The 23,242-nt window shown below is 43.3% G+C and overlaps 2 protein-coding genes across 2 annotated transcripts in view; one reads left to right on the top strand and one right to left on the bottom strand.

Annotated features, from left to right (window-relative positions):
- LOC139163136 (cathepsin L2-like) overlaps positions 1–23,242 on the bottom strand; it is a 117,866-nt gene that overhangs the window by 33,826 nt on the left and 60,798 nt on the right. The gene's annotated exons all lie outside the window — the stretch shown is intronic.
- On the top strand, positions 1,021–20,989 carry LOC139163128 (cathepsin L2-like). The gene is made up of 8 exons (XM_070744099.1): positions 1,021–1,071; positions 1,304–1,446; positions 2,787–2,912; positions 8,281–8,439; positions 11,822–12,046; positions 13,343–13,505; positions 19,388–19,496; positions 20,748–20,989. Exons 2-8 carry the CDS (start codon positions 1,318–1,320, stop codon positions 20,860–20,862), a joined length of 1,026 nt encoding a protein of 341 aa, XP_070600200.1. The 5' UTR covers positions 1,021–1,071; positions 1,304–1,317; the 3' UTR covers positions 20,863–20,989.

The following is a 23,242-nucleotide window of genomic DNA, read 5'->3' as shown; positions in this document are numbered from 1 at the left end:
TGGGGGTTGATCATAACCTTGTAAGAATAAAACTGAAAGGGCAAAAGAAAATTATGAGATGGATATTAAAAAGGACCATTTTGAATCACAAGGAATTTAAGCGGACATGATAGCAGTCTACAGGTATACGAGGGGTTGCCACAGAGAGGAGGGGATCACTTTATTCTCCAGGGCACCGGAGGGCCGGACGAGGAAAAACAGCTGGAAGCTGACCAAGGAGAGATTCAACCTGGAAATAAGGAAGAACTTCCTGATGGTCAGAACGATCAACAAGTGGAACAACCTACCAGCGGACATTGTGAACTCCAATACTCTGGATATTTTTAAGAGGAAATTGGACTGCCATTTGGCTAGGATGCTATAGGGTTCCTGCTTAGGCAGGGGGTTGGACTTGATGACCCGCATGGTCCCTTCCAACTCTAACAATCAATCAATCAATCAATCAATAATGGATGCCCAATTAGATTTATTGTATTGTAGTCTTAAATTGAGGACTACCTATATTAGGTCTGCCGAAATTGCATGTAGGACCCATGTCTGGAAAATATATACCAAATCATAACCATTTTAGCGTGTGAATGAACAAACAGTACTCAAAATTAGGACTCTCAATTGATATATTGTCCCACAATTAGTAATAACAGTCTTTCAATCTGCTGTTTGCTGGAAGGACCAGGATAAATGGAGAATATGCGTAATAGACAGAAGAGCTGGATGGAAATCAAACATGAGATTTATCTACATAGGTCATCGAAACAGTTGCAACTACAGAAAGTCAGTGAAGTTCCCAGAGATAAGAAATACAAATCTGATCAGTTTAATCACTGGCCATTTTGCTTTATAAAATTATCTTCCCACAATATAAAATCTCTGAGAAAGAGATATTGAAATGATTATCTTACTGAAATAAAAAAAAAATGCTTTCCCAATAGATCTAGAGATATGTTATTTGTGTGTAAATGTCAGTTAAGGGCAGTGGGAGGTGACAATTTTATATTTGCTTATAAAAGGTGCTGCTTCAAGTTTGATTTTAACAGCTTCTTCTTTGCCTTCTGTAAAAACCTGCTTGAGGTGAGATTCCAGCTGGTTACCCTTCCCTCAAATTATCCAGAGATGTTCATGTCCTCATCTGATTTATGCATTTATTAACAGTAATTGCATAGTTTTAATCTATTTTTTTTTTGCACTGTAAACCAGGGTTTGGAGCCTGTAGCCAACCAGGTGCTGTCGGTCTTAACTCGTACCATGATGCCATGTGGACCTTGTTCTCTGAGCTCTTCTCTACTCTTCTTTCTTCTTCTAGACTAGAGAAAGACAATGCTGTCCATCTCGGTGGCAGCCCTGGTCTGGTTGGTCTCCCTGAGAACCTTGTCCACAGCATTGGATTCAACCTTGGAGGGGACATGGAGAGACTGGAAGGCCACTCATGGAAAAGACTACCCTCAGGTGAGTTTGCACCAGTGATACTCAAATGCAATCGCTGTACTTTGCTTGAACATTTCCAATACAACGAGAGCTATGTTGGTTGTCACTACTGATGTTCTCAGAGTTTTCTGTGGGTTGTGTCCCACAGGAACAAAAATCCTACTTTCATTTCAAGCGTTCCAGTCCCGCAACTTGATTTCAACTTAGAATAGCAATGTTTATAAATTTAGTTTCTGCTCTCTGTCTTTTTATTTTATTTTTTATTTATTCATTTGTCCAATACACAAATACATAGGAAGAAAATAGACATGTGGTAATATATATAAGGGTAAAAGTGAACTTAGAGGAGAGGATACAGTAGTCCCTCGCTATATCGCGCTTCACCCACCATGGCTTCACTTCATCGCGGGTTTTGGAGTCAGCGTTGGCACAGATACGGCGCTTAGAAGTTTGGAAGGGCAGGACAAGCCAACCAGCCCGCGGCTGGGTGAATGCTGAGTGGGACGGGGACTGAGCTCCGGCAGAGGCCCATCCCCTCGTTCAACCCGCCTTGCCAGTGCCGAGAAGGCAGTCTTTGGAGGCGCGCTTAGTGGTTGGCGGCAGTGTGCTTGGGGTTGTAGAAAGAGCTCCCAGCAGCGCGCAAACGTGTAAGCGCGAGCAAAGAAAGGAACGCGATGCGGCGGGGATTTCCAGACTGGGCTTGAGGGCGGGAGAGGAAGTGCTGGGCGGGTGGAGGGGGGAAAAAAAGAAAAGAAAATAGAGAGAGAGAAAAAAAGAACCAGCCAGGGCAGCTCACCAGGAACTTTCCAGCCGGGGCAAGGCAAAAAAGACAACGTTTGGCCGAACTGCTGCAAAGAATAGCAGTGGGTCGGGAATGTTCAGGGGTGGCAATTCTTTTGCCCCCCTCCCCTTCTTTTCCTCAGGCGCAGAGTAAGTAGTAGTGGGGGGGAAAGTTAGCCGGCCGTTGCTCGCCTCCAGGCATCCGGAGCTGGTGGGAAGGAGGAGAAATTCCCCATCGCGGATTTCACCTATCGCGGCCAGGTCTGGAACGTAACACCAGCAATAGGTGAGGGACTACTGTATATGAAAGGAAGAGAATATATGTGATAGGTGAAAAAGAGGAAAGACAATTGGACAGGGGACGAAAGGCACACCAGTGCACTTATGTACTTCAGACATGTTTTGCAAGGAATAATGTCGTGCATTCTAAATGAAAATTGAAGGGAATTTGGTCCATTCCTGGGCGATTGAATTCTAGTCTGAGAAAACTTTTATGGAAAAGAATACGAGTTCCAGATCTTGTAGGTGCCACTTGTTTAGGCGGATGAGACTAAGCGATTTTCCCTGTCTTGACTTCCCAGGAGGAGGAGGAATCCCTTCGAAGAGCCATATGGGAGGAGAATTTTCAGATGATTCAAGACCATAACCAGGACGCTGATCTGGGGAAACACACCTACTGGCTTGGCATGAACCACTTTGGCGATTTGGTAAGCCTGGATCTTTCTGCTTGCCTGTCTTCTCCCTCTCTCTCTATCTCTCTCTCTCATCTACGGTGTTTCCGCAAAAATAAGGCAGGGGCTTATATTTCTTGATACACACACACCAAAATGCCCCTGGCCTTATTTTCAGCAGGGGGCTTATTATTTTGGGGGTACAGGAGGCGCCTCACCTGCTACCTCCAGATTGTGAGACACATGTCCTACCTGGGACTTGTAGCTCTGTCGCGTTCCTCCGTGTTGTGTCCAGGGAAGAAAGCCCATTGTATCAGTAAAAAAACCTTCTCGCGAGTTTAAGTTTCAAGTTTCAAGTTTTATTGGATTTATATGCCGCCCCTCTCCGAAAACTCGGGGCGGCTAACAACAATCATGAACAATATACAATAAAATCCAATACTAAAAGCAAATTAAATCAAGCTTAATCAAGCTTCTTAATCAAGTTTAATCAAGAAGTGCCCTTCATGGCACCGGACCAGATTATCTCAGAGACCGCCTTCTCCCGCATGAATCCCAGTGACCAGTTAGGTCCCACAGAGTGGGTCTTCTCTGGGTCCCGTCAACGAAACAATGCCGCTTGGTGGGACCCAGGGGAAGAGCCTTCTCTGTGGCGGCCCCGGCCCTCTGGAACCAAATCCCCCCAGAGATTAGAATTGCCCCCACCCACCTTGCCTTTCGTAAGCTGTTTAAAACCCACCTTTGCCACCAGGCATGGGGGAATTGAGATACACTTTCCCCCTAGGCCTTTACAATTTTATGCATGGTATGTCTGTATGTATGTTTGGTTTTATAATAAGGGTTTTTAACTGTTTTAGTATTGGATTACTATTATATGCTGTTTTATTGCTGTTGTTAGCCGCCCCGAGTCTGCAGAGAGGGCGGCATACAAATCCAATAAATAAATGAATGAATGAATGAATGAATAAATAAATAAATAAATAAATGTGACAGAGCCACAAGTCCCAGGTAGGATGTGTGTCTTGCAGCCCTCTCCACCATGAGACACCCATCCTAGATGCTTGTCCAGAGTGACCACTGCCCTGGATGGATTTAGAAGCCAAAGAGGCAGAGTTTGGGGCAAATGGGAAAAAAGGATTTATGCTGCTTTTCTTCCAAGCAGCCAAAAGCAGAAGGGGCCAAGATCTTTCTTTCTTTCCCGTAAACTTCAGGGCAGAGCATTCCCTCGATTCTGGTCACTCTTTGCCAGGCCGCTTCTACCTATTTCGATTCTCCCACTTGCAGAAAGAGAGAGAGAGCACTGTCAGGCTTATAATTGGGACATGTCTTATTATAGGAGTATCTCTCCCCCCCTATCTATCTATCTATCTATCTATCTATCTATCTATCTATCTATCTATCTGCTTACTATAGCCACCCATCTCAGCAAACACTTATTTATTAGGCATGGATGTCCCTTTTCCAAGAAGTTCCAGACACCGAATCTTGTATCCCCATTTCTCATATCAAAAGCCTCAAATACAGTAATACCTCATCTTACGAACTTAATTGGTTCCAGGACAAGGTTCATAAGGTGAAATGTTCGTAAGATGAAACAATGTTTCCCATAGGAATCAATGGAAAAGCCAATAATGTGTGCAAGCCCATTAGGAGAATCCAAAATATTAAAGCTTAAAAAAAAAAGCGGTGGCCAGACAAAGCTGAGGCGAACAGAATGGGGGGAGGGAGTCCCAACGAAGCAAGGTGAAAAGAGCCTCTCTTGAGCTCCATGAGCCTTTTCCTCCTGTTTTTGTCCACCCCACTCTCCACATTTCCCCCACAGCTTTCTCCTCCCTTGAGCTCAATGAGCCTTTTCCTCCCGTATTTGTCCACCCCATTCTCCTCATCTTCCCCACACCTTTCTCCTCCCTTGAGCTCCATGAGCCTTTCCCTCCCGTTTTTGTCCACCCCACTCTCCTCATCTCCCCCACACCTTTCTCCTCCCTTGAGCTCCATGAGCCTCTCCCTCCCGTTTTTGTCCACCCCATGCTCCTCATCTTCCCCACACCTTTCTCCTCCCTTGAGCTCCATGAGCCTTTCCCTCCCATTTTTGTCCACCCCATTCTCCTCATCTTCCCCACACCTTTCTCCTCCCTTGAGCTCCATGAGCCTTTCCCTCCCGTTTTTGTCCACCCCACTCTCCTCATCTTCCCCACACCTTTCTCCTCCCTTGAGCTCCATGAGCCTTTCCCTCCCGTTTTTGTCCACCCCACTCTCCTCATCTTCCCCACACCTTTCTCCTCCCTTGAGCTCCATGAGCCTTTCCCTCCCATTTTTGTCCACCCCATGCTCCTCATCTTCCTGACACCTTTCTCCTCCCTTGAGCTCCATGAGCCTTTTCCTCCCGTATTTGTCCACCCCATTCTCCTCATCTTCCCCACACCTTTCTCCTCCCTTGAGCTCCATGAGCCTTTCCCTCCCGTTTTTGTCCACCCCACTCTCCTCATCTCCCCCACACCTTTCTCCTCCCTTGAGCTCCATGAGCCTCTCCCTCCCGTTTTTGTCCACCCCATGCTCCTCATCTTCCCCACACCTTTCTCCTCCCTTGAGCTCCATGAGCCTTTCCCTCCCATTTTTGTCCACCCCACTCTCCTCATCTTCCCCACACCTTTCTCCTCCCTTGAGCTCCATAATCCTTTCCCTCCCGTTTTTGTCCACCCCACTCTCCTCATCTTCCCCACACCTTTCTCCTCCCTTGAGCTCCATGAGCCTTTCCCTCCCGTTTTTGTCCACCCCATGCTCCTCATCTTCCCCACACCTTTCTCCTCCCTTGAGCTCCATGAGCCTCTCCCTCCCGTTTTTGTCCACCCCATGCTCCTCATCTTCCCCACACCTTTCTCCTCCCTTGAGCTCCATGAGCCTTTCCCTCCCATTTTTGTCCACCCCACTCTCCTCATCTTCCCCACACCTTTCTCCTCCCTTGAGCTCCATAATCCTTTCCCTCCCGTTTTTGTCCACCCCACTCTCCTCATCTTCCCCACACCTTTCTCCTCCCTTGAGCTCCATGAGCCTTTCCCTCCCGTTTTTGTCCACCCCATGCTCCTCATCTTCCCCACACCTTTCTCCTCCCTTGAGCTCCATGAGCCTTTCCCTCCCGTTTTTGTCCACCCCATGCTCCTCATCTTCCCCACACCTTTCTCCTCCCTTGAGCTCCATAATCCTTTCCCTCCCGTTTTTGTCCACCCCATGCTCCTCATCTCCCCCACACCTTTCTCCTCCCTTGAGCTCCATGAGCCTTTCCCTCCCGTTTTTGTCCACCCCATGCTCCTCATCTTCCCCACACCTTTCTCCTCCCTTGAGCTCCATGAGCCTTTCCCTTCCATTTTTGTCCACCCCACTCTCCTCATCTTCCCCACACCTTTCTCCTCCCTTGAGCTCCATAATCCTTTCCCTCCCGTTTTTGTCCACCCCACTCTCCTCATCTTCCCCACACCTTTCTCCTCCCTTGAGCTCCATGAGCCTTTCCCTCCCGTTTTTGTCCACCCCACGCTCCTCATCTTCCTGACACCTTTCTCCTCCCTTGAGCTCCATGAGCCTTTCCCTCCCGTTTTTGTCCACCCCACTCTCCTCATCTCCCCCACACCTTTCTCCTCCCTTGAGCTCCATGAGCCTTTCCCTCTCGTTTTTGTCCACCCCACTCTCCTCATCTTCCCCACACCTTTCTCCTCCCTTGAGCTCCATGAGCCTTTCCCTCCCGTTTTTGTCCCCCCTACTCTCCCCAGCAGAGCCCCCATTTTTGCGATCCAGGGTTCCCCTCCTGGGATTTCCCTACCGCATTGCAAAAACACGGAAGTCAGGAGATGGGGTTTACCATGGAGGGGAGCCTCAGGGGATCCCAGAATCACAAAAACATGTGCTTGGCTTGCAACGAAAGTCCCGAGGCGGGACATCTCAGTGGCGGCGGCAGGTTCATAAGGTGAAAAAAGTCCATAAGAAGAGGCAAAAAAATTCCGAACCTGGGGTTCGCATCTCGAAAAGTTCATATGATGAGGGGTTTGTATCACGAGGTACCACTGTATTGGGTTGCTTGCTATTTCTAAGCTCAAAGGGACCCAGTGAGGTTCTAAGGCTCTAGCGGTCATGAACCTGTCTCTTTCCAGTCTATGGCTTTTATAATTATACTATACTGCAGAACATGAACCCAATCATCAATGTTATATTTGATGACCACATGATTCCAATTTTGCCACCTGGCTCCTTCATTTATATCATATGCCCAGAGCACAGCAAGCAGGCCCAACCAAAGGCCAATAGCACTGGAATTGTTGAAAATTTGCAAGCATTCCATCTGAGGATGGAGTTCTAATTAATTAATTAATTACTTAATTGATTAGATTTGTATGCCGCCCCTCTCCGGAGACTCGGAGTGGCTCACAACTGTGATAAACAATGTAACAAATCCAATACTTTAAAAAGACATTTAAAAACCCATATCATTAAAATAATCAAACAACTCAGTCATACCATACATAAAACATATTAGCCGGGGGATACCTCAGTTGCCTCATGCCTGGCGACATAGGTGGGTTTTCAGTAACTTACAAAAGGCAAGGAGGGTGGGGGCAGTTCTGATCTCCGGGGGGAGTTGATTCCAGAGGGACGGGGCTGCCACAGAGAAGGCTCTTCCCCTGGGGCCCGCCAGATGACATTGTTTAGTCGATGGGACCCGGAGAAGGCCAACTCTGTGGGACATAATCAGCCGCTGGGATTCGTGCGGCAGAAGACGATCACGAAGGTATTCTGGTCCGATGCCATGTAGGGCTTTATAGGTCATAACCAACACTTTGAATTGTGACCGGAAACTGATCGGCAGCCAGTGCAGGCCGTGGAGTGTTGGCGAAATGTGGGTGGACCTTGGAAGCCCCACGATGGCTCTCGCGGATGCATTCTGCAAGATCAGAAGTTTCCGAACACTCTTCAGAGGTAGCCACATGTTGATAGCGTTGCAGGAGTCGAACCTTGAGGTGATGAGGGCATGAGCGACTGTGAGTAATGACTAATATTCCAGCACTTACGAATACATAATTTTAAACACTGGATGCATTTAGCCATCCCTGTGAATTCATCTTTACCATCTGTCCCAGTCTATTATCCAGACTGGGAACGTTAGCATTTTACTTGCCAGGTGTTTGAGCCGATTCATGGAGGCTGCGGAATTCTGGGAGTTGAAGTCTAGACGTCTTAAAAGTTGCCAAAATTAAGAAACACTTCGGTAGACTTAATTATACACAAATTCCTCTATGATAATCAGTTTGGTTTGTTCATAAAACGCATTCTTTGCATTTGATCATGGGATAAAACTTATTAAGGTGAAAGATGAGAAGTCGAAATGGAGATCTGTTAAGATTATTCTTCTCCTCCTCAGACCAAGGAAGAACGTGACCAGAGGCTGCGTTGCGTGATTCCTGACCTTGATAACGCAACTATAGCCAAAGGGACCACATTCAAGTCCTCAGGCGATCCAGATATCCCTAAGAGTGTGGATTGGAGAAGCAAAGGTGCTGTCACCGAAGTCAAGGATCAGGTGGGTTGTGGTGGATGGTTAGGGGTTTTATGTAGATATCTTTTCAAGGAAAAGGGTTTTATGATCTGTCCACAAATCAGATTCATGTAGACTTGCAGATTAAAGATAAATTCTTTTCTCTCTTAACTCCGTCCCAAATCTTTAATCCTCATTCTTGCCCAGCTGCTTACTACCAATATTGAGAGCAAGTAATTTTTTAAAGAAATATAAATAGAATAGAATACAATAGAATTCTTTATTGGCGAAGTGTGAGTGGATGCACAAGGAATTTGTCTTGGTGCAGATGCTCTCAGTGTACATAAAAGAAAAAGATACATTTGTCAAGAATCATATGGTACAACACTTAATGATTGTCATAGGGGTCAAGTAAGCAAAAAAGAAACAATCAATATTAATAAAAATCTTAGGATACAAGCAACAAGTTGTGGTCATACAGTTCCTAAGTGGGGGGAAAAAGGGGTGATAGGAATGATGAGAAAAAACTAGTAGAAATAGAAGTGCAGATTTAGTAAAAAGTCTGAGAGTGTGGAGGGAATTATTTGTTTAGTAGAGTGATGGCGTTCGGGGAAAAAACTGTTCTTGTGTCTAGTGGTGCAGTGCTCTGTAGCAAGCTGAAACAATTTGTGTCCAGGATGTGAGGAGTCAGTCAATATTTTCACTGCTCTTTTTTTGACTCGTGCAGTATACAAGTCCTCAATGGAAGGCAGATTGGCAGCCATTGTTTTTTCTGCAGTTCTAATTATCAGAACTCATTATGCCACAAGGGTCTGTTCTGGGTCCTATTCTTTTTAATATGTTTGTGAGTGACATAGGGGAAGGTTTGGTAGGGAAAGTTTGCCTATTTGCCGATGACTCTAAAGTGTGCAATAGGGTTGATATTCCTGGAGGGGTCTGTAATATGGTAAATGATTTAGCTTTACTAGATAAATGGTCAAAGCAATGGAAACTGCAGTTTAATGTTTCCAAATGTAAAATAATGCACTTGGGGAAAAGGAATCCTCAGTCTGAGTATTGTATTGGCAGTTCTGTGTTAGCAAATACTTCAAAAGAAAAGGATTTAGGGGTAATGATTTCTGACAGTCTCAAAATGGGTGAACAGTGCAGTCAGGCGGTAGGGAAAGCAAGTAGGATGCTTGGCTGCATAGCTAGAGGTATAACAAGCAGGAAGAGGGAGATTATGATCCCGCTATATAGAATGCTGGTGAGACCACATTTGGAATACTGTGTTCAGTTCTGGAGACCTCACCTACAAAAAGATATTGACAAAATTGAACGGGTCCAAAGACGGGCTACAAGAATGGTGGAAGGTCTTAAGCATAAAACGTATCAGGAAAGACTTAATGAACTCAATCTGTATAGTCTGGAGGACAGAAGGAAAAGGGGGGACATGATCGAAACATTTAAATATATTAAAGGGTTAAATAAGGTTCAGGAGGGAAGTGTTTTTAATAGGAAAGTGAACACAAGAACAAGGGGACACAATCTGAAGTTAGTTGGGGGAAAGATCAAAAGCAACATGAGAAAATATTATTTTACTGAAAGAGTAGTAGATCCTTGGAACAAACTTCCAGCAGACGTGGTAGATAAATCCACAGTAACTGAATTTAAACATGCCTGGGATAAACATATATCCATCCTAAGATAAAATACAGAAAATAGTATAAGGGCAGACTAGATGGACCATGAGGTCTTTTTCTGCCGTCAGACTTCTACGTTTCTATGTTTCTAACTCCTACCCTCAAAACGTCGCTACAGAGTACTGCACACCAAGACAACTAGACACAAGAACAGTTTTTTTCCGAATGCCATCACTCTACTAAATAAATAATTCCCTCAACACTGTCAGACTTTCTACTAAATCTGCACTTCTATTCTACTAGTTTTTCTCATCATTCCATCACCCATTTCCTCCCATGTTGACTGTATGACTGTAACTTGTTGCTTATATCCAAAGATTTTTATTAATATTGCTTCTTCGTTGCTTATTTGAGCCCTATGACAATCATTAAGTGTTGTACCACATGATTCTTGACAAATGTATATTTTATTTTACGTACGCTGAGAGCATATGCACAAGACAAATTCCTTGTGTGTCCAATCACACTTGGCCAATTAAAAAATAATAATTCGATTCTATTCTATTCATTTTTGCCCAGCTCCCAAGTACTGAGAGCAAGTAACCTGTTAAAGGAATATAAATTGAGGACATTTAATCAGCGGAGTGCAGTGGTGGGCAGGAGGCAGGACGGGGTGGAATGCCCTTCCACCAGCGGAAATGGAGTTGAACGTGCAGCTCCATCACCGCCGACTGTGCACGCGCCTTGCATACAACATTCGGCTTCTGCACATGTGCAGCAGCCAAATCTTGCCGCCCCAGCTAGCAGCAGTTATGCCCCCATTCTGCAGCCGCGCAGCCGGCTGTACTCTCCCGCGCCACAGGAATTTCTCAGATTGGAAATGGCGGCTGCTCCGAGCAAGTGGTGGCCTTAATAGCGCAGTGCTGGAAGTCCGGCCTGGCGCTGCTCTCTGCCGAGCCTGGACCCGGACGAATTGGCTGCTGCTTGGAGGGCGAGGGGAGCAGACAGAGCGCTCCTCCGTCAAGCAAGATTCTTCCTCTTCTTCCCCCCATTTCTGCACAGGTAAGATGTCAGTCCGGAATGGAACAAGGGAGGGGGGCGGGTGGAGGTGGTCTTACTCATGCAGAAGACAACTTCACAGAAGAAGTTTTTCCTGAACACCATCACCGCTGTCAAACTATTTACTATGACTATTAGTCTTCTCATTCTCATCACCCATTTCCTCCCACTTTTGACTGCATGACTGTAACTTGTTGCTTGTATCCGTTCTATTTATATTAATATTTTTTTCCCCTTATTGCTTATTGGTACCCTATAACAATCATTAAGTGTTGTACCTCATGATTCTTGACAAATTTAACTTTTATGTACATGGAGAGCATATGCATCAATGACAAATGTATTTATTTATTTTATTTTATTTATTTATTCGATTTTTATGCCACCCTTCTCCTTAGACTCAGGCCGGCTTACAACATGTTACCAATAGCACTTTTTAACAGAGCCAGCCTATTGCCCCCACAATCCGGGTCCTCATTTTACCCACCTCGGAAGGATGGAAGGCCAAGTCAACCTTGAGCCGGTGATGAGATTTGAACCGCTGATCTGCAGATCTACAGTCAGCTTCAGTGGCCTGCAGTACAGCACTCTACCTGCTGCGCCACCCCGGCTCCATTACACTTGGCCAATAAAAAATTCTATTCTCTATTCTATTTTCTGTGTTCCCTTTCAAATCTGTTATTCTATGTCCTGAGTTTTCACAGGCTCAGTGAATCACTTCAGCGTTTGTTTGTTTTTCAACCCAGGCTGACTGTGGTTCTTGCTGGACCTTCAGCGCCACTGGTGCTCTGGAAGGCATGCATTTCCAGAAGACGGGGAAGCTGGTCTCGCTGAGCGAACAAAATCTTCTCGACTGTTCTGAGGAACCACCTAATGAAGGATGTGTGGGTGGAATGATGCACGCAGCTTTTAAAACTGTGCAGAAGCAAGGCGGGATCAATTCAGAGGAAAGCTACCCTTATGAGGCAAAGGTAATAAATGATCAAATCTGTGTATATCCCAGGCCTTTCCTTCTGCAGGCTTCACGGTGAACTCTTTTGCTCTATGTCTCTAGCTGATAATGAGTCCAGCCATAGGAAGGGGATGGTTTGAGTCATGGGTAGAGACAATAGAAACATAGAAGATTAGAAAAAGACCTCATGGTCCATCTAGTCTGCCCTTATACTATTTCCGGTATTTTATCTTAGGATGGATATATGTTTATCCCAGGCATGTTTCAATTCAGTTCCTGTGGATTTACCAATCACCAGCATTAGATTGATAACATATACCTAGACCAAAGAGCTATTTATATAGAAGTGATATAAACACAATAATCTCAGAAAAGGCACCATTAGTTTAAGAGTTTGGAATATATTATCAGTCTCTTAAACATGAAATGAGTTTGGAATTTTTGCAGTGGTCATTCAACGGTCATTAAGCCAATGCTCAGTGAACTGAGCTTGTGGGGAAAATTTTAAGCACCCCAGAAGAACAAAGTCAGGGAGATAGGATCAGGAAAAGATTTGGGGTGTCAATTTATATAGAAATATAGGAACATAGAAGATTGATGGCAGAAAAAGACCTAATGGTCCATCTAGTCTGCCCTTATACTACTTCCGGTATTTTATCTTAGGATGGATATATGTTTATCCCAGGCATGTTTAAATTCAGTTACTGTGGATTTACCAACCACGTCTGCTGGAAGTTTGTTCCAAGGATCTACTACTCTTTCAGTAAAATAATATTTCCTCATGTTGCTTCTGATATTTCCCCCGACCAACCTCAGATTGTGCCCCCTTGTTCTTGTGTTCACTTTCCTATTAAAAACACTTCCCTCCTGAACCTTATTCGACCCTTTAACATATTTAAATATTTCAATCATGTCCCCTCTTTCTCTTCTGTCCTCCAGACTAGACATGTGGAGTTCATTAAGTTTTTCCTGATAGGTTTTATGCTTAAGACCTTCCACCCTTTTTGTAGCCCGTCTTTGGACCCGTTCAATTTTACCAATATCTTTTTGTAGGTGTGGACTCCAGAACTGAACACAGTATTCCAAATGTGGTCTCACCAGTGCTCTATACAGCAGGATCACAATCTCCCTCTTCCTGCTTGTTATACCTCTAGCTATGCAGCCAGGCATTCTACTTGCTTTCCCTACCGCCTGACTGCACTGTTCACCTATATTGAGACTGTCAGAAATCACTACCCCTAAATCCTTCTCTTCTGAAGTTTACTATTACTATTAAAGCCCATCATTTTCTTAGGATCACTTTTTTCTTCTGCAGAAATTGAGTTGTCGCTATAAACTTGAGGAGTCTGTTACCAGATGTAACTCATATGGACTCATTTTGGGAGAAGAAAAATTAATTGAGGAAGCTGTGGCTAAGATTGGTCCAATTGCTGTTACAATAGATGTTCGGAGTACCAAGTTCCACTTCTACAAGTCAGGTAAGGTTCCTGAGAGTTCTCGCAGTTCACCCCCTTTTTTAAAAAAAAAAAGTTTTATTTTTTCTCCACACATCAAGTGTTTACATTACCATAACACAGCACATAATATTTCTCAATAAATATTCATTACTTTGGCTTCAATATGTACTATTACTATCAGTATCTGCCAGTCTGAACTTTCATTATCTCTTCCCTCAACCCTCTTCCCCTCCTCTCCTGTCTATTTTCTTGCAATTTCTCTCCCCCTTCCTTCTCTCCCTTCTCTGCCATCTATTTCCTCCTTCTCTTCTTCCTCCTTCTTCCTTAATGCTTCCCTGAGTGAAATATATCTTTTCTAGCTATTTAATAATAATAATAATAATAATAATAATAACAACAACAACAACAACAACAACAATGTCACTTGGCGGGACCCAGAGGAAGAGCCTTCTCTGTGGTGGCCCCGGCCCTCTGGAACCAACTCCCCCCAGAGATTAGAATTGCCCCCACCCTCCTTGCCTTTCGTAAGCTGCTTAAAACCCACCTCTGCCGCCAGGCATGGGGGAACTGAGATACACTTCCCCCTAGGCCTTTACAATTTTATGCATGGTATGTCTGTATGTATGATTGTTTTTATATAATGGGTTTTTAACTGTTTTTAGTATTGGATTTTGTTATATACTATTTTATTGCTGTTGTTAGCTGCCCCGAGTCTGCGGAGAGGGGTGGCATACAAATCCAATAAATAATAATAATAATAATAACAACAACAACAACAACAACAACAGAGTTGGAAGGGACCTTGGAGGTCTTCTAGTCCAACCCCCTACTTAGGCAGGAAACCCTACTGTCAGCGTCCCAAATAGAACTTAAGAAATACATGTAAATCAAGTCCCAGTCCAATTCTCTCAATCAGAGCTTGATTTATTAACAGAACCATGTTGGCGACCCACCTAGGTTAAGGTTCATCTTATATCCCCACACCCACAAATTTATCACGAGAGCCAGTCCATGTGCAGGGGCTTATCAACTTACTCTTCTCTTCAGTTGAGGCAAAACAAACGGTGACCTTGGCTTGGAGAAAGGAATCTTTGGTTGTGTCTAGCAATTTTCCCCCTTGACTCCTCACTATCCCTCCCATTCCCCCTTATTTATTTTATTTATTTATTTATTCAATTTTTATGCCGCCCTTCTCCTTAGACTCAGGGCGCCTTACAACATATTAGCAACAGCACTTTTTAACAGAGCCAGCCTATTGCCCCCACAATCCGGGTCCTCATTTGACCCACCTCGGAAGGATGGAAGGCTGAGTCAACCTTGAGCCGGTGATGAGATTTGAACCGCTGACCTTCAGATCTACAGTCAGCTTCAGTGGCCTGCAGTACAGCACTCTACCAGCTGCGCCACCCCGGCTCATTATGCTGTGACAGGACGAACTCTCTAACTCCACATGAACGCTTCAGCCTGACACTTACACTGGGTGAGATCATCCAAGAACATGGGGTGAGGTATAATCAGTACGCTGATGACACCCAGTTGTACAGCTCCACCCCGTGTCCACTCGGCGAAGCAGTGGAAGTGATGTGCCAGTGCCTGGAAGATGTTAGGGTCTGGATGGGTGTCAATAGGCTCAAACCGCTGCTCCGAGTCTCTGGAGGGGCGCAGCATACAAATCTGATAAATTATTATTATTATTATGTCAATACAACACAGCAAACAAGATCACTATGCTGGATTTCATATTTCATCACCAGTCGGGCGCTTCCCAAGCTCCTAGGACTGCATGATGTAGCGGTGAATTATGTTTGCCGATCCCAGTAAAGTGGCCTTTTGCAATTGACAGATGGAGATTTTGTCAATTCCGATGGTTTTCAAATGTCCGCTGAGATCCTTTAGCAGTGCGCCCAGCGTGCCAAGTATCACTGGGACCACTTTCACAGGCTTATGCCAGAGTCGTTGCAGCTCGATTTTAAGCTCTTCGTATTTCACTAATTTCTCTAGCTGCTTCTCCTCAATTCTGCTGTCTCCTGGGATTGCGATGTCGATGATCCATGCTTTCTTTTTCTCCACAATCACAATGTCTGGTATGTTATGCTTCAGAATTCGGTCAGTCTGAAGTCAGAAGTCCCACAGTAGCTTTGCTTGCTCATTTTCCACCAGTTTTTCGGGCTTATGATCCCACCAGTTCTTGTCACTGGTAGATGGTAGTTCTGGCACAAGTTCCAGTGGATCATCTGTGCCACAGCATCATGTCTATGTTTGTAGTCAGTCTGTGCACTCTTTTTGCAGCAGCAAAATTATTATTACTATTATTGTTGTTGTTGTTGTTGTTGTTATTACACTACTTCAGACAGATGGTTATGCAAAATGTGCTTTAAAACTTCCAGTGTTGGGGCATTCACAACTTCTGGAGGCAAGCTGTTCCACTGATCAACCATTCTGTCAGGAAATTTCTCCTTACTTCTAAGTTACTTCTCTCCTTGTTTAGTTTCCACCCATTGCTTCTTGTTCTACCTTCATGTGCTTTGGAGAATAGCCTGATTCCTTCTTCTTTGTGGCAACCCCTGAGATATTGGAACAATGCTATCATGTCTCCCCTAGTCCTTCTTTTCATTAAACTATCCATGTCCATTTCCTGCAACCATTCTTCATATGTTTTAGCCTCACCCTCTAATCATCTTTGTCGCTCTTCTATGGACTTTTTCTAGGGTCTCAGTATCCTTCTTGCATCGTGGCGACCAAAACTGAATGCAGTATTCCAAGTGTGGCCTTACCAAGGTCTTATAAAGTGGTATTTACACTTCATGTGATCTTGATTCTACCCCTCTGTTAATGCAGCCTAGAACTGTGTTGGCTTTTTTGGCAGCTGCTGCACACGGCTGGCTCATATTTACATGGTTGTCCACTAGGACTCCAAGATCCCTCTCACAGTTACTGCTGTTGAGCAATGTACCACATATACTGTACCTGTGCGTTTTGTTTTTCTTACCTAAATGTAGAACCTTACTTTTCTCACCATTAAATTTCATTTTGTTAAATAGCACCCATTGTTCAAGTTTGCCAAGATCCTTCTGTATTTTGCACCTATCTTCTGGAGTGTTGGCTATTCCTGCCAGTTTGGTGTCACCTGCAAATTTGATGAGTTCCCAATCTATCCCCTCGTCCAAGTCATTGATGAAGATGTTGAAGAGTACTGGGCCTAAAACCTTGTGGTACTCCACTGCATACATCCCTCCATGTAGATGTAGTTCCATTGAGCACTACACGTTGAATGCAGTTAGTTAGCCAGTTTTGAATCCACCTGGAGGTGTTGCTGTCCACCCCACATTTTTCTACTTTATTTAGTAGTAGGTTATGGTCTACTTTGTCAAAAGCCTTCAGTCCAAGTAAACCACATTCCCCTGGTCCACTAATTTTGTCACTTTGTCAAAGAATGCTATAAGGTCAGTCTGGCATGATCTGTTTTTGAGAAAACCATGTTAGCTTTTGGTTATTACTTTGTTTGCTTCTAGGTTTTCATTGACTCATTGCTTGATTATCTCTTTCGAAATCTTCCCTGGTATTGAGACTGCCAGTTAGTTTCTTTATTCTTCTAATTTTGCCAATCCTATTATTATATAATTTTTCAGTTTTATTTATTCAAATTGATTTAATAGAAAATAACAGAAAAATACAGTTGGAAGGGACCTTGGAGGTCATCTAGTCCAAACCTCTGCTCAAGCAAAAGACCATTTTTGAAAAATGGTTATCCAGTCCCTTCTTAAAAAACCTCCAGTGTTGAAGCACCCTTTTAAAAGCACGTTTTTCTTTTTTCTTTTCAATATATTTATTAAATTTTCTTAAAATAGACAAAACTGACAAACATACATTTAACATGAAAGAGGGGCTGTATCTTCCCCGCTTATTCTTGAAGTAAAATTTCCACACAAAAAAAAGAATACATTCAAAAAAGTTTAAAATCCACTTATTACTTTAAATGAAAAGAAGAAATTTGTTTAACTTTTTATATTAAATCTTCATACATTGTAATTCATAACTCTTAAATCTTATCCCTAATAAGTCTAACATAACACTTAAATCATATTTCTACTAATACAATACTATTTTTGTTTATTTATTTATTTTTACTGTTAATGTTAATATTTCTTCTTGTTTGAAAAAGCACGTTTTTCAATTGATTGATGGTTCTTATGGCCAGGTGGAGTTAATAAAGCTACTTTGGGTGGGGAGATTCAGAAGGTTGGAGAAATTTATTTTATTTATTTATTTTATTTATGTATTCACTTGTCCAATACACAAATACATAGGAAGAAAAATAGACATGTAGTAATATATATAAGGGTAAAAGTGAACTTAGAGGAGAGGATATATGAAAGAAAGAAAATATATATGATAAGTGAGAGAAAGGAAAGACAATTGGACAGGGGACGAAACGCACACCAGTGCACTTATGTACGCCCCTTCTTAAATTCTTAAGGTTTCTTTGAAATACAAAAGAAGTATAAGACACTCTGGACTATAAGATGCACCCATCTTTTTTTGGGGGGGAGGAAACAGTAAAAAAAAAATCTGCTTCTGCTTCCCAGCAGTTTGGCTCTTTGCAGCAAACTGAAAACAGCCTGTTTCAGTTTCACTTTCACTTTCAGCACAGCCTGATTAGCACAAGGGGGGGGGGAACGTGTGCCTCCCAGCAATTTGCCACCTTACAGCAAACAGATAACTATATACAGTGTTCCCTCGATTTTCGCGGGTTCGAACTTCGCGAATAGCCTATACCACGGTTTTTCAAAAAATATTAATTAAAAAATACTTTGCGGGGGTTTTCCCTATACCACGGTTTTTCCCACCCGATGACGTCATACGTCATCGCCAAACTAATAATTTTTGCAAATAAATAACAAAAAAAATTATTGTTAATAAATAATTATGTTTATAAATATCAGGATCACTAAGTGTCTTATTCAATGGTGAATACCAGTAATAATGGAGAGTAAATGGTTGTTAAGGGAATGGGAAATGGTAATTTAGGGGTTTAAAGTGTTAAGGGATGGCTTGTGATACTGTCCATAGCCAAAAATGGTGTATTTACTTCCGCATCTCTACTTCGCGGAAATTCGACTTTCGCGGGCGGTCTTGGAACGCATCCCCCGCGGAAATCGAGGGAACACTGTACTGCACGAGTCAAAAAGAGGGCGGAGAAAATATTTACTGACCCCTCACATCCTGGACACAAATTGTTTCAACTCCCACCCTCAAAACGTCGCTACAGAGCACTGCACACCAAGACAACTAGACACAAGAACAGGTTTTTCCCGAACGCCATCACTCTACTAAACAAATAATTCCCTCAACACTGTCAGACTTTCTACTAAATCTGCACTTCTATTCTACTAGTTTTTCTCATAATTCCTTTCACCCATTTCCTCCCATGTTGACTGTATGACTGTCACTTGTTGCTTATATCCTAAGATTTTTATTAATATTGCTTCTTCATTGCTTATTTGACCCCTATGACAATCATTAAGTGTTGTACCACATGATTCTTGACAAATGTATATTTTATTTTATGTGCAGTGAGAGCATATGCACCAAGACAAATTCCTTGTGTGTCCAATCACACTTGGCCAATAAAAAACCTATTCTATTCTATTCTATGATTAAATAATCCTAGGGGATTGAGTCTCTGGAAAAAGCTGGGAAATACCATGATGGATTAGGGGTTTTGTCCAGTGTTTCAACATCTGAGGGACCCAGGTTAAAAACATATTTCTCCAGTAAAACATATTTCAAATTAGAGATGCAATCATTAAAAAGGCCTCTGCTGCAGCGAAGATAGGGTGGGGCACCTGGCTGCCAGCAAGGATGCGTTATTCACCAGGCCATTTCTTGTTCTCTCTATTCAGGTATATATGCAGAACACTATGAGAGAAAAAAAGATACAAACCATGCTGTGTTGATTGTGGGTTATAACCACTCCAGCAAGGGCGATGGCTATTGGATTCTAAAGAACAGGTGAGTAAACAGACACCAGTATGCAGCAGTGTAAGAAATGGATGGGTGTCAACAGACTCAAACTCAACCCTGATAAGACGGAGTGGCTGTGGGTTTTGCCTCCCAAGGACAATCCCACCTGTCCGTCCATCACCCTGGGGGGGAATTATTGACCCCCTCAGAGAGGGTCCGCAACTTGGGCGTCTTCCTCGATCCACAGCTCACATTAGAGAACCATCTTTCAGCTGTGGCAAGGGGGGCGTTTGCCCAGGTTCACCTGGTGCACCAGTTGCGGCCCTATTTGGACCAGGACTCACTACTCACAGTCACTCACGCCCTCATCACCTCGAGGCTTGACTACTGTAACGCTCTCTACATGGGGCTACCTTTGAAAAGTGTTCGGAAACTTCAGATCGTGCAGAATGCAGCTGCGAGAGCAATCATGGGCTTCCCTAAGTATGCCCATGTCACACCAACACCCCGCAGTCTGCATTGGTTGCCGATATATTCAATATATAACACTTAATTTCCATCTTAAAGTCAGATTGCATATGCTATGTCTGTGAGGGTGAACTTATGGCACGGGTGTCACAGATGGCATGCAGAGCCATATTTGCTGTTGCCCTAGCTCAACTCCAATGTGCATGTGTGTGCCAGCCAGCTGATTTTTGGCTCACACAGAGGCTCTGGGAGGGTGTTTTTGGTTTCCACAGAGCCTCCGGGGGAATAGGGAAGCCTTTGGAGCCTGGGGAGGGCGAAACACGAGCCTACTGGGCCCACCAGAAGTTAGGACACAGTCCATTTTCAGCCACCAGAGCACCTCAGGGGGATGGGGGAAAGATGTTTTTATCCTCCCCAGACACTGAATTATGGATGTGGGCACTTGCGCATGAGTGATAGTGGCGCCCATGCTCTTTCGGAACCCAAGGGGGGGGGGAGTTCACCATCACTGTCCTGTATGAAGCCATGGACCAAGAAGCTGGTCTATTGTTGCCATATAGCTCCTCTTTTAAAGATGGCTACCTCCCTGTTAACACATGGCAAAAAGCCGCCCGTTGCACCATGATTTTGTACATTGAGAAACTTCAACTAGAATTATGAATGATCCACTGTGCTGCAGAATTGCAGAACTAGAATGAATGGATAGAATGAATGAGCTAGGAGGAAGCTTGGAGGTCTTCTAGTTCAGCCCCCTGCTCAAGCAGGAGAACCTGGTCTATTAATGGACTCTCCGGAATGCTAGATAAATGTTCTGTGTTCTTATCTTCATAGCTGGTCTACCCTTTGGGGAGAGAAAGGTTACATGCGCCTGACCAAGGGATCAAATCAATGCGCCATCGCCAACTACGCCGTCTATCCTATTCCTGATCCAAGGAAGGGAATGTAATTTCTTCTTTCAAAATAAGGATCGCTTCACACGCAGAGCTAAAAGTCTCCAATAAATGAACTGCTGCTTCTGAAACTTCTGAAAGATAAATAAATAAATAAATGCTTTTGAGCAATGCTACTCAGAACTGACCACGCATACTTTGTTCCATTATGCGTGCATGTGTTTGTTAGGGACAAGATGTTGGTATAAATGTGACCTATCCTGCTTGTTATATCTCTAGCTATGCAGCCAAGCATCCTACTTGCTTTCCCTACCGCCTGACTGCACTGTCCACCCATTTTGAGACTGTCAGAAACCACTACCCCTAAATCCTTTTCTTCTAAAGTTTTTGCTAACACAGAACTGCCAATACAACACTCAGATTGAGGATTCCTTTTCCCCAAGTGCATTATTTTACATTTGGAAACATTAAACTGAAGTTTCCATTGCTTTGACCATTTATCTAGTAAAGCTAAATCATTTACCATATTACAGATACTTCCAGAAATATCAACCCTATTGCATACTTTAGAGTCATCGGCAAATAAGCAAACCTTCCCTACCAAACCTTCCCCTATGTAACTCACAAACATATTAAAAAGAATAGGACCCAGAACAGACCCTTGTGGCACACCGCTTGTAACCTGTCTCTGTTCAGAATGCTCGCCATTAACAATAACTCTCTGATGTCTACACTTCAGCCAGCTGCAAATCCATTGAACTATCCAGGGATTAAGTCCAATCTTTACTAATTTATCTATCAGCTCTTTATGTGGAACCGTATCAAAGGCTTTGCTGAAGTCCAGGTGGGCAATATCCACGGCACCACCTTCATCCAACACCTTTGTGACATAGTCAAAGAAATCAATGAGATTAGTCTGACATGATTTGCCTTCAGTAAAGCCATGCTGATTTGGGTCCAATAAGTTATTGTTTTTTAGGTGCTGATTTTTCCTCTTTTTGAGTAGAGTCTCCATCATTTTAACTACAACTGTTGTCAAGCTAACTGGCCTGTAGTTACCAGCTTCTTCTCTACTGCCCTTCTTGTGGATAGGCACAACACTGGCCATTCTCCAATCCTCAGGAACATCTCCTGTTAACAGGGATTGGTTAAACAAATCAGTCAGGGGGGTAGCAATGACAGATCTGAGTTCTTTAAGAACTCTGGGGTGGATGCCATCTGGACCCATTGCCTTATTTATCTTTAATTGTTCTTCTTCTAAGACATCGGCTTCTAAGATCACTGGAGCTGAATCCGTACAGCTGGAAGCAATGACATATCCCTCTATAGAATTATTTTGTAAGGTGTCTTTTGAGAAAACTGAACAGAAGTAGCTATCGAAATGGTCAGCGATCTCCTTATTCCCATTAAGTATTATTCCCGGTACTAAGCTTTGTGATGCCGCAGTTTTTCTTCTTCCTATCACTAATATATCTGAAAAAGGTTTTATCCCCCTTCTTTACAGATTTGGCAATTTCTTCCTCTTTTGAGGCTTTAGCAGCATATATTATCTGTTTCGCCTCCTTCTGTCTCATTTTATACACCTCTCTATCAGCTATACTTCCAGACTCTTTATACCTCCTATAGGCAGCCTTTTTTTCATTGACTATAGCCCTTACATCATTGCTAAACCATAGCGGTTTCTTCTTCCTTTTACCTTTAGTTATTTGTCTTACATATAGTCCAGTGGCTTTTAAGATGGCCTTTTTAAATATAGTCCACTGGGTGCTCGCTCCTGCCATTTTATCCCTCCCCTTTAATTCATTATTTAAATATTCCCCCATTGCATTAAAATTTGTTTTTCTGAAATCCAATACTTTGGTTGCAGTACAGGATTGCTCACAATCAGTTTTTACATCAAACCACAAACATAGATGGTCACTGCAACCTAAATTTTCTCCCACCTTGACCTCTGAAACCCAATTCCCATTCGTAAAAACTAAATCTAGAATATTCTCCCCTCTAGTTAGTGTCTTAACCAGCTGTGCCAGAGCTGCTCCTGTAAAGGCCTCTACTATATTCTTACTTTTGCATGTAAGGGCACTGGGGATATTCCAGTCAACATCAGGCATGTTGAAATCACCCATAACCACAATATCTCCCTTCACTGCCATTTGGGTAATTTCATACACCATCTTGTTGTCATATTCTTCAGATTGCCCTGGAGGCCTATAGATCACCCCAATTCTAATGACAGAACCTTCTTTATTTTGCATGCAAATCCAGAGAGTCTCCAGATCTTTACATGTATTTTGAATTAGTGTTGTTTTTAGACTTTCTTTAACATAAATGGCTACTCCACCTCCCCTTCTCTCTATTCTATCATTCCTATACAGTATATTAGGCCTGATGAAATGGCAGGTAGAAGCCATGTCTGGAAATATATACCCAGTTTAG

Source organism: Erythrolamprus reginae, chromosome 1, assembly GCF_031021105.1.
Source record: "Erythrolamprus reginae isolate rEryReg1 chromosome 1, rEryReg1.hap1, whole genome shotgun sequence".
Taxonomy (NCBI): Eukaryota; Metazoa; Chordata; class Lepidosauria; order Squamata; family Dipsadidae; genus Erythrolamprus; species Erythrolamprus reginae.
Note: the sequence above shows the minus strand (reverse complement) of the source record. Positions and strands in the feature narration are given on the sequence as shown.